Source organism: Sebastes fasciatus, chromosome 3, assembly GCF_043250625.1.
Source record: "Sebastes fasciatus isolate fSebFas1 chromosome 3, fSebFas1.pri, whole genome shotgun sequence".
Classification (NCBI taxonomy): Eukaryota; Metazoa; Chordata; class Actinopteri; order Perciformes; family Sebastidae; genus Sebastes; species Sebastes fasciatus.
In genome coordinates, this window is record NC_133797.1 from 21779546 (window position 1) to 21792101 (window position 12556).

The window sequence follows — 12556 nt, forward strand, 5'->3', positions numbered from 1 at the left end:
TAGTGAAGTAGAAGTTTAATGTAGCATGAGATGGAAATACTCAAGTAGATTAGTATTATAGTAATGCATCACATTATATAAGCCTGTCTGTTTTCAAATAGTGGAGTAAAGAAATGCAATATTTCCCTCTGAAATGTAGTGCAGTAGTACTATAAAGTAGCATGAGATGGAAATACTCGAGCACATTAGTATTATTTTTGTATGTAAAAAGTAACTATAAGTGTCCACAAAATGTAATGGAGTAAAAAGTGCAATATTTCCCTCTGAGATGTAGTGAAGTAGTAGTAAAAAGTAGCATGAAATGGAAATACTCAAGTGCATTAGTATTATATTTGTATGTAAAAAGTAACTATAAGTGTCCACAAAATGTAGTGTAGTAAAAAATGCATAGTAATGCATCACATTATATAAGCCTGTCTGTTTTGAAATAGCTAAATGTAGTGGAGTAAAAAGTGCAATATTTCCCTCTGAAATGTAGTGCAGTAGTACTATACAGTAGCATGAGATGGAAATACTCAAGTAAAGTATAAACAATTTATGCTGAAGTGCAGTATTTGAGTAAATGTATTTAGTAACTTACCACCAGTGTATTGAACATTATGCATATATATCTTTGCATGATGGGTCAACTTTGTGTTTTTTTTTTTTTTTTACCTTGAACAACAGGCAGTGTTGCAAGTGTCGGTGGTGCGTTCAGGGTACAATGTGTTGTAGCAGGCTGGAGGGAGGGAGGGAGTTACTGCTGCTGCTGCTGCTGCTGCTGTTTCTGCTGCTGGGTGGTGAGAGAGAAAGAAAGACCGAAACACACGGCAGGCTGCTAGCTGAGAGAGGGCAGCAGCATGGCGGGGCTTCAGGACTTCCAACAAGGCAGCCACTGTCACAGGAAAACCTGGATCAATATACTACTAGGAATACTACAATTACTTTTACCCTGCGTCCAGCACGGAGGAGCTCAGCTGCAAGGTCTGTATCCTCACCTTTATCTTCCTCTTTCTGGGGGTGTAACGCGAACATTAACGCGACCATTGCAACAGAAACATGTAAAAAAAAACACAGGAAATGTATGTCAAGCTAAATCATCTAAACAGCTTGTTATATTAAAAAGGAGAAGACATATTTTAAATACATTTCCAAGTAGTGATTTTAAGCATATTTTGATTTTCAACATATTTTGTCAACCTGCTAGTTCATGCTAGCTCCCAGTTCCCTTTTGGCTGTTTAGGTTAAACGACATGACAACTTGTTCAGGCAGGGAAGTCACCTATTATCGGGACTAAAAGGGTTATTTTTGTGTCTTTAATAAAGCTACATATTGCTGTGAACAAACTGTGTAAGTGTAAAACAGCCGTGTGTACTGCAGTAGCAGCAGAGATGTTTTCCAAGTTGGTTAGCCACCGAGCTAACTCACCCTTCCTGCAGCTAGCAAACTGCCTTTGTCAGCCTGCAGTCATTTCCTCTCTTGTCTGCATGATTATCACACATATAGTTTCACTTTATTTATCTGCTATAACCAGCAGTAATAACAGAGACTGACAGTTTGCAGGTTAATTGCTTAAATGGTGCAATTTCCAACCCCCAAAAAACCCTCACTGATGATTGTATTTCTTTGCTTCCCACACAAAAGCTCTGAGTCAGATGTCCACCAACGTGGTCGAGGTCTGGCAACCAGAGGATGCAGACCCACTAGTGCAACTTCAGGTAATCATCGTTTAAATCTTCCTGTGTGTGTGTTTGTAGAGGAGGAAATACATGCAAAACCTCAACAAATGCAGCCAGATGCATGAAGCACGTGTGGTTAAGTGCATCCCCTATTGTGTTAAGAGACTCCACTACTTTGCAGCTAGTTGAGTTGTGCATACTATATTTGATTATGTGAGGAAATATAAGTTACCATGCACGACTATAAAGTTATACTATTGTGCAATTTTTTTGTAGTTTTTGAGCTTGTATGCAGTTTTTTACTGTGAAGTAAAGGCAGAGAGCGGGAGGGCCACCTGCCATGTGGCTCCTCCTCATATTCTTTTGTACATAGTGTCCATTGTGGAGTTCAGTCTATAGTACACACTGAGAGCATGCTAGGAACCAGGCAGGCGTTTTGTACTATGCAGTCCTTTCCTGCATACTACTTTATAACATTATTTCCTTCTTATGTAGTTGCATTTGAGGCTTTTTTGTTGTGTTCTTCTGAGTTACAATTTCCTATATGTTTAAATTTTCAAGTAGGCTGTGATGATTATGTAATCATGGAGAAAGACAAACACTGAACAGCAGGAGATTAGTGTTTACTGATAACCTGTTATGAGGTCACCAGCTGACTGTCATGTTACCTGAGGGGGGTGTGGCATTTTCTGCAGTCCTTTATGTAAACACATGAATAGTTGATCTTTGGTTGCTTTGCTTTTAGGGGAAGTTGCAATAGCACAAGGCTCTTCACAGTATTTTAGCATTTTAGGATTTTATTGGTCTGAATGATTGTATAAATGTAGGTGGTTGTCTCCTATGTACACTGTGTTTTTTTTATATGTGTGTGCGTTTGTCTTTTGTCTGTTTTTAATGAGCACTGCACCGAAACAAATTCCAATCAACTGTGGGTTGACATGGCAATAAAGTATTGCATTTAATTTAATTGAATTTAATTGAATTTGGTTGCTTTGAATATAAGTAAAAAATAATGATACATGTTACACCAAAGAGGTTTGATTAGGGATGCACCGATCCAACTTTTTCAGTACCGATTTGATACCAGTGTTTAATTAATAAGCTGTATGTCTCACTGTGTGGAAGTGACTGGGATCATTCTTTAATGTGTAACAACAACATCATCAGACTTGACTGAAATATTGCTTTCCTAACTTTGTAATACAAAATGTAACAAATAAATTCAGATATACATTTACTGAATTGTTATTTATTATTAAAATAATAAATCGTACACCAGTAACTTGGTAAAAGATATTCAAAATTAACAGGAATTGCAATTCAAGTGTACCCTTTTTAATGCAGCAACAAATTGGTCAAAACTTAGACATGAATTAAATTCCAGTATATAATGTATATAGTATATAAACATAGACATGAATTGAATAGATCGGCCCCATTGTCACCGATACCCAACCCAGCTATTTGAGTCAGTATCAATCCGGTATCGGTGCGTCCCTAGTTGCGATCATTTAGTAAAGTCTGTGTTTGTTTTTCTAAGATGAATGGTAGGCTATTGTGAAATTTGATAAATAAGTAAATAAAAGCAGGTTTTCCTTCCACAAAAATACTTTTGTGCTTTTGTTGCTATGTTTCGCAAAGTTGACTTATTTTGCAATCTGCATGTAGCGGCAATAAGTACCATAGACATGCCCAGACCAGAGATAACACACAAGGAGTTGATTCAGCATTGAAGATAATTCTCATTTGTTGGATAGATAAAAAGATTAAATGAAGGGGAAAGGGTTGGTGTTAGGTCATGTTTTTCCACTCATTCCTACCTTGCGGACCAATTGGCAGATGGCGGACTTGTTGACATTGTTAGGTGTCATGTTTAGATAGGCAGTTCGGTGAATGGAGTGACTGTCTCAGTTACATGGGCTATGTGAAATAGAGCATGACATGGATGTCTTTCATCTGTATTCCAGTGCTGCTGGTGGTCAGCTGGTTAAGTAGCGTACTGTATGTTGCTTTAGGCACATTGAAGTGGTGATACAGTAGATACTGTGTCATGTGCCATGATGCATAGTAAAAAAAATCATAACTGAGCAGATATCATGCGCATAACTAGAGGTTATGATTGTTGCCATCTTCATCTCATACCTCTTTCTTGTGATATTTTTAAACATTGACTTGTGTTTTGGATTTGACTAAGGATCATGTGGCTGCATGTCTAAATAAGTGGCCTCCCGTTCCACCAGTGATTGTTAGATTAGTTCATGTTTTCCTTTCTTTCATCTGCCTATTTGAGCGTTGTGTTTTGTATACAGGCCCTTGTCCCATGTTCTAAACCCCTACATTCATCTTAAAGTCCCTGAAGCTAGAATCCAATTCACTTACAAATGGTGCTGCTTTTGCATATTCCTTGTGCTTTAATGGCTCACCTGCTGCAGCAGCATGTGTTCTGTCATTGTTGTGCTTAATCAGCTGGAAAATCTGTTTTGTCTCATTCACTAAAGCCATTAACCTGCCAGGCTTCAAAGGTGCTGGGGGCATGGTAGGATATGACAGCAAATAACACAAGCATACATCAGTTAGGACTTTTCAAGCTTCAACCTGTAAGTTTTGCCATGTTTAGACAACGACTGTGTGATTATGGATAGAACCAGTGTATATATTTTTTATATTGGAGTATAGATGAATCTGGAGAAATACCAGAAGTAACCAATTCGCCATTACTGTGGTGGCATCTTCCTACAATACGTACAGGTTTGAATGCAAGCGGTCCTAATGAAGTGTACAATTTTCTACTTTTACCTTTACTTTTTATGTAGCGTTACTTTTGACAATGATGTCTAAGAGTTTGGGAGGAACCAGAGCAGTTCTTAGCTGCCTAACATTAACCTAACTTGGTGAAACAAGTAACATCAGCTATAGTTGACACTGCTTAGCTGGTTGCTTGTAGTGACCGCAGCTGTTGAAAACATGAACAGAACATGAACATGTAGGCTTCCTCGTAAAAGTTTTCAATTTGAATTTAATCCATTTAAAATACATACTCATTTGGGTTCATTATCTACGCCGACCATTTACGAAGTTACTACGAGCAACCACCGATGCTTTTGGCTGAAAGTCACCAGTTAACATGTTTAGCAAACAGTAGAGTCATTACGACTTGCCACAGCAGTAAATGCGGCGCCGATAGATCGCGGAACAAAGCGGTCGCCGGATTCGTCTATATACGCTGAAGTAACAAAATAACAGATACTGATAATAGATCAAAACTATAGATAAAAAATGTCTGTTTCTGGCTTATCCAGCAAATTAAATGTCTGATAAATTATGATACCATATTTCACGTTGCTCAAAAAAATGCTATTAAAAATCCTGTAAATCCAATATTGCCATAAACCAGTCGTGATCTTTGATTTGCTGCACTTCCTGCAATGGCTTAATATAACCAACGACACTGCAGGGGTAGTTGCTACCTCCGTAGAAAAAATATAATCTTTACTGGTTGACAAATCCGTATCATGATGATGCCACAAGGCCCTGATTGTTCCTATGGAAACTGTATGTTCTGCATTTGAAGAGACCAAAGCTCATCTCTGTAGGCCATGCATGGTGCACAGAACCTACTGTAGTTAACAGTGTTTGTACTGATGTTTGATTTGCTGCATTGTAATTTTCAGTTACTTACGGTTACACATTCAGTAAAAAGTAAAATGTACACCCTGTTTTCTCGTTCATTGTTTATGGTTTTCATGCTGCCGTGTGTATTTTGAAATGTTCTGCGGTGTTTGAAAGGATATCCTGATTTCCCAAGGCAGACTGGCCTTAGTATATTTATCAAACTGCAGAGAAGATTACAACATTATGACAGAAATTAGGGTTATTTTGGCAATGCTCAGTCATTTACCTACCAAGTGCACTGCTGGTCAAATGTCCTCTCAAGAAGCATGAACTTACCTCAGTACATGCAGTATGTTGACATGCATGGTGTAATCTGGTTAGGCAATAGTTTGAAGTGTGGACATGGTCCAGCGTAACTTGATTTTCCCAATAATTAACGTAGGGCTGCCCCCTCTTGGGTTGCTGTGGTCTTAGTCGACTAAGATTTCTGTAGTCGATTAGTCGTTTTTTATGCTTTTTTCAAGCTGAAGGACTTATTTCTAGGAAACTTATTAGAACATCTCTGGTAAACACAAGATTTCAAGTGGTGCTTTTGTGTGATGCTTTGTGGAGAAATTCAGTTTTGCAGATAATCTCTCGATTAAATCAACAATCGATTAGTCGACTAAGAATATCTTTGGTCGAGTACAGCCCTAAATTCAAGTTTACATGGTTTGTGGTAATTGTGTGAATGTCTGGAGGGATGCTCTGTACTCTGGAGGAAACACATTATTAGTGCTACAAAGTAAGAGACAAAAAATGGAGGGAAATTGTAGATGTTTTTTATTTTTCTTGTCGATAAATTAGATTTTCCTCAACCGCAAGCCAAGCGTTGAAATAAGGTGACGTATGGATGTACTGAACAGATATTTTATTAATTGTGAGGGAGTTATTATTGTCCTCACAGCATCACAACACAAAACTATATCAATAGCTATGAATAAAAAACAGTGTATAAAAAATAGTACTTCTCTAAAATCAAGAAAAAACTGATTTCACCAGTCATATCTAGCGCTGTGTCAAACTCTAGCCTGATTACCAGTTACAACAATTGTTTTGTTTAGTAACTGATCTTCAGAGATGCTGTAGTCATTCAGTAATGCTGCATGCACAGTGTGAGAACATGTACAACAAACTGGGTGTTTCATTCTGAGAACTACAGTGTACTCTGCCAACACTGGCAGAAATTACTGCCTGCTGTCTAACCCTTGGAGTCAGGGTGGAAAAGATGTAACGCCAGTTGTATTTTCCCAAGGCTATTCCAGTTTTTCTGCTTGGATTTCCTGGTTTATTTACAGTGAAATCATATTTTATGCAAAATAAAAACCTTTTGACATTTTCGAGAAATAAAATGCAGATGCACAGAGAAACGTATCGGAGCAGTTGGTGCTGTATCAATGTGCATCAAACCTCTTGTTTATGAAAATCATCACAGTAGCCAGAAGGCAGTTTGGCACACCAGAGTCGACTTGCATCCCACAGAGCCTCCTGATGTGGTTCTTTCTAGGCCGCAGTGTGAATGTAGAATAAATGGGTTGCAGTTTGCTGCTCTGACCATATCGACTTCTTAAGTGTATTTTTATTTCCTTTTCAGGTGGAGATGGAACGAAGAAAAGACGTTCTTCCACTGGAGGACAGGTAAGCTTTTTTTTAGTTCATCTTCTGTGAGAACGGCTTAAAACTGAAACTCTTCTGTGGGTTGTTTTCGCACATTTGTAACGCATTACACATTCACGAGCAGCAAGGTGAAAAAGAGAAATGGACATTTACACCATCTCATCTTGCTGGTTCAAACATTGGTCACAGAAAGTCACACATACATTCTTCTAAAGAATATTTAGAGCTGTATGAAGTTAATGAAAGGTCTCCACCTGTTCATGAGTGGCACTTGGGAATATGTAGAGACTTTCCACCAAGCCACATAATTACCAACAAACCCCAAACCAGCATGCAGACTGCATCATACTGAAGTGTTTTCTCGTGTATAGTGTAGACTAGAATTATACTGTAGGACACAGAATGAAAGCAGGGATGTGCCATGAGCTTGTGTGCTATAGTATAGACACGCAGTTTTGATTTAATGTGAACATATTCAACAAATTCTAGTAAAGCTCTGTTAAATGTTTTATTGGATACGCAGAATCAACCCGTAGCTGTGGGCGTGTTTTTGTATTCACACGCGAATGACGAGGGGAGGGGTTTCAGTTTAACAGGACTGAAGGTTTCTAAAAAGGCCTTTTAAAGGTGTATGCAGGCTGTGTTGTGTTGGCGAGTGAGGGGTTGTGTGACGGAGAGAGTTTTGGGGGCGTGTGTTAGAGAGGCACAGACCCAAATTCCTGACTAATTTTAGAACTCCTTGAAAGAAAAAGGAGGGTAGCTCTGTCTTTCCCAGCTGTTTTTGTTCATGCAGAAAATTGTTCGGAAAATAGACGTTCGCAGCAAAATATCAACATTTCATGGTGTTATTTAGTAATAGCTTGCTCAGAAACAGAGTGAGCTAAAGGCTTGTTTTTCCATTGTTAAAGTCACACATATTCTAGCATTTGTGCTTGCTTCTGCTCCTTGTTTATCTTTCTAGAGAAGCAATGCCAGTAATGTAAAGAAAGAGCCCAACACGTCCTTTACCTAGACTAGCTACATGTTCCCCTCACTCAGGGGTTCCTGGCCTAGAAGTTTGTACTCCACAACTGAATAAGTCTGAACAAGCCTGAATAACATCCCAGATTATCTCATTTTGGGCTTTGAGACGACACATTTATAACAGAAAGCCTGCATTTCAAACTTGGACTTGTTTTAAAATGTGGTTGTTTACCAGCCAGGGTCGATCGAATGAAAAGATGCTATCAAGTTGCATTATTATGGAAAATGTTGTTGGAGTTTTTGGAGCTTGACCCATACTAGACACTAAAAGTCAGTATATCTAGACTTTTGCTGCTTCTATTTTGACCTTTTGTCAATTGTGACGTTATGAAAGTGCAATACTAAATCGCCGGAGTACTCCTTTAAAGTAACAAGTCTTGATATAAAGTTCATCTGGATCACATGCAGCCAACTGTTGCTGAACAGTGTGGGAATAATGCTATTTTTAAGTGTAGGGAGGTGAGAGGCAAAGGAGGCTTCGTAGTGTTGGCTGACCTGGAGACCTCCAGAGCCGTGGGCTGCGAGGTCTCTCGTGCCAGGGTTATCAGCCACTTGGCAGGCCTGCCATCACTCTCTCCCATCCTAAAGAGCAAAGCAGGCTGCAGATATAGAGGTTAATGATATCTCTGTCTGGGTTCAGGCTTCTGTCAAAATGTCTCAGCCCTACTTTTCCTCTTAGCTCTTTCTTTACTTTAATCTCCACCGCAGTAGTTTCTTTGCTCTTTCATTCTGTTGATTTAAAGGATATCTCCCTGACACACACTTACTCTTTACTTCTTAATACTGTAGCACACGTGGTTTTAATTTCACTGTGACTCTTATTGTTTCCTTGTCTTCTACAAACGCTTGTGAACACCAGTTGACCTAAACTCTCCACTGGTCCTAACCTCTCCCCTGGAGCACGGCTGAGGTCACTGCTAACATTGACTTTATTTGAGTTAGATCCAGGGGATCAAATAGCGCCAAACATAACTTGTTATTTTTGTACTGTGGCTGTGGACAGAACCCTTGGACTACAGCTCAGTGGCATGCTTGTTGAGAGGCTGAGTTTTTCTGAAAGGCCAGCTGCTATTGAATTCAGAGAAAACTGAGTTACTAATAGCCTACATATGACAAGGTAAATGCCTTCCTCCACCTTTTAAAGAAGGAACCTGACACTACTAAACATTAAAGAGAGTGTAGCATGTTTTCCACTTTTGAACTTCCCCTTTTTGGCTTTTGAATATTGAAACTAAGTAGTTTTACAACCGCATTAATCGCTGTCTTTTATTCCAGATCATGATAGTAAGTAATCTGATTTTAATAAGATAAATGGCTTCGTGATGTTGAAACTGCTGACCATAAATTCTAAACCATAATGCAAGAGATCTATATCAACTGTCTGCAAGCACACAGGACTCTTCTGCAGAGGCAGACGACCTCATTTCCCCTTCACATTTGACCCCTCATCTGCACACCCACACAAAAACACAGCTTTTCCGCTCTGACTAACACGGTTTTGAAGTTACACTGTATGACAAGTTATGAATTAACAAACAATTAGAACTGCAGCGAGCATGAGAGAAAGAAGCACTTGTTATGTAATAGAGAAGATAGCGTCCCTGTCATCAAGTCAAACACCACTGTCAGCTTATTTGTTCTTTGGCTAAATCTACAGCGGGGAGGATGAAAGTGAAATATTGTAATTTCCGAGGTGGGAAACCACGAGGCAGTATGACAGTTCAGTCCTATAGAGCAGGTGAATAAATGGCCATAACTCGTTGAAGCCAAGGTGTGTGTGTGTGTGAATCATGAAAGTAGTACCTTGGTGACAATAGGTTGCAATATTTGTCTACAAATGATGTCAGTCCTTTGACAGCATTGTGGCTTTAAGTAAATAACTCCAAATGACCTACGCTACTCTTACAACAACTGGCTCTAGATAGGGCCATCGTAGCTCTCCAACACACTTCGCACACGGGAAAGGCTTCAGTTGGTTGCAATCTCCTCACCTCACTGCTAGATACCGCCAGATCCTACACACTGGACCTTTAAACGTTGTTTGTTATGTTCATTTTGCACTCAGGTTCTTAAAATGAGAAAATACTTTCTAATTCAACTATTGAATTCACACGGGGGTATACAAAAATAGGCTTTAACATGTTGGTTATATAGACTATACTATTTATTGTATTACCAGAAAACATTCTTTATCATGATATATATCATGATTAAGAATATGAAAAGACCTATCATGATAGAATATTTTGGCCTATATCGCTCAGCTCTAAGTGCTGTAGGTGTTAATCATAATTATGCTTACTTCGAATTTGACCTTAATTAACTCACATACCCTGGAGAAGGTGCTACTCCAAATTGTATATCGGATCATAATCAAATTATGTTTGTGCCTGCATAGAAATTAGATTTCTTTTGGAGGTGGGGGTGCATGTTTTTACACTTCCTGCTATTTCTGTGCCTATTATTCTACCAAGTTACGTCTCAGTTTTTCACTACCCATTTCATTGCCAATAGACATTTATCATCGTGACATCAGTATCTCTAAAGGAAAACCACTTAGTCTTGAAGGTAGTTGATGTCTTTGTGTGTACATTCTTGTGTGTTGCAAGTTCCTGTTACGCATTTTGGATAATTATTCCAGTTCAGTTTAGCTTTTTATTCCTTATCTTGATGTTTGTTGGGACAATGAAGCATTGGTTGGCCGGAGCAGAAGGAAGATATAAAGGGTTGCTTGGGGGTTTTTCGTCTTTGTCGGTGCGCTTTTCATTTCTGTTGTCTCGGCATCGACCCCTTTTCTTTTTTTGTGCTTCCTTGTCGATCGACTACATCGGTTGAGCTGCTGCTCAGAAAGTGATCTAGTTCTGTAGAGTTTTGACACAGGTAGTCAGCTAACTACATATGTGGAGCTAGATGTAAAATACAACCAACACAAACTGTTGACATTTCTAGCTTTCCTCTGCAGATATAATTCTTCTCTGAAATCTACATCACCACTAGTTAAAATGTCCTCTTAACCCGAGGTAGTGTACAGAATCTCACGTTATTAATTGTGCTTGATGCGTCCAATTTCTTTCAACAGTACAGTATGTCAAGTTCGTAATGTTGTCGCCCAGCAGTAGAAATACCGTCCTGTTAACCACTAACTACATTAACCAAAACAGAAGATACATGTGTGTCTGTTCAACACTCTCAGTGTTAGTCTGATATCCTGCACATTAACTTCACACTGATAGAGCATTTGTACCGGGCTGGTCTCAGTGTTACCGTCAACTATTATCAAGCTGTAGTCTGTAATAGAATTTATACAAACAGGGATATTATATGTAGGAATGTTTATTTTAGGGAAAAGTTTGGAAAACCTCTACAAATATTGTAAATAAGATTGGCAAATTAGATTGCTGCCTTAAAAGGAAAGTTTAACTACCCATTCAGAACATTTGCATTTATTATATAACCTTGTGTATTGTACTCTACCTTGTCGTGTGTACACGTTAAAGGTTCTCTATTCATCATTCAGTGCATTAATATAGAGGAAAACAGCTATTTTCTATGTAAAGATATAGAGTAGTAATGTCTACCTGAGCAGAGAATGAAGTCACTCTCCCTCTCTGTGTGTTGTAATTAGAGCTTCTCTGTGCTTTGTTAACATAGCCGCGCCAACCGCGCATGCCTTTTAGTGCATGTGAGGGTGCCCCACTGGCTAGCTCACGGCCGCCACTCTGCACTGCTCTCATACGGCGGTTATAGCTGATAACGCCATCCTGACCCATGCAGAAGCATAGCACACACGCTCTGGTTCCCCCCAGGTTAACACTTACCTCTGTCAGCATTGTTGCTGTTGTTTTCACTGTTAGCACCGTTAGCTGCGAGCTGCCAGGTCAGCCGTTGCCATGTTGAGAGCCGTTGAGAGGCAATAGAAATGCTCTCAATTTTGCGACTAGCACCTTTAATCATTGGAAGTCTATACAGCACTGACAGTTTTTCTTGTAATATTACATATGCAAAATATTGGGAGTGTTTTGACATGTATTCCTAAAGTATCTCAGCAGAAGCAATCAGGATTTATAATTTTTGTTGGAAAACATGCTTCCAGTCTTCGTTCCTTCTTTAGAATGACGTGTAAAAGCAGCTTGACAGGGAGTCCTGGTGTTTTCACTTGATCCAATAACAGATTAATTGTTTCACATTTAGAGTCTTGCAAATCCCACGGCTGCTTCCTTACAGTTATTAGGAGTTGCTTTATGGGACATGTCCCAGCAGCGGGAGAATGTGTCAGTAATCGTTTATATTCATAGTAGAAACTGTAAAATACTCCATAAGAATAATCACATTCAGTTTTTTTATAAGACAAAGGTACAGCTGATAATAATACAAAACTAACATTTAAGTCATATGCCAGGGCAGGGTTGGTATCAGGAAGAATGCAGACTTAATCATGGTAATAGTTGTGTTGTGTAAAGAAGTGAGTTGCCTCAGGGCGAGCTTTGTCTTTCTTACGAAATTCTTTATTACTGATGTTCACATGTGTTTTGAAATCATGCAAGCTTGCAAGACTCAGCCTGCACATTGTGCATCTGGTAACATAAAATGCAGAACAGACTTTTTT

At 39.0% G+C, this 12556-nt stretch overlaps 1 protein-coding gene and 1 long non-coding RNA gene across 3 annotated transcripts in view; one reads left to right on the forward strand and one right to left on the reverse strand.

The window, feature by feature from the left end:
* The window catches only part of LOC141764392 (uncharacterized), a 64064-nt gene that overhangs the window by 2162 nt on the left and 49346 nt on the right, over nt 1–12556 (reverse strand). The gene's annotated exons all lie outside the window — the stretch shown is intronic.
* Nucleotides 696–12556, forward strand: part of tmem131l (transmembrane 131 like) — a 42132-nt gene continuing 30271 nt past the window's right edge. For both annotated transcript variants that reach the window (XM_074629599.1, XM_074629600.1), the window contains exons 1-3: nt 696–963; nt 1625–1698; nt 6905–6948. In XM_074629599.1, the coding sequence (XP_074485700.1) occupies nt 840–963; nt 1625–1698; nt 6905–6948 (242 nt within the window). In that variant the 5' untranslated portion in view covers nt 696–839. The remainder of the gene's footprint in view (nt 964–1624; nt 1699–6904; nt 6949–12556) is intronic.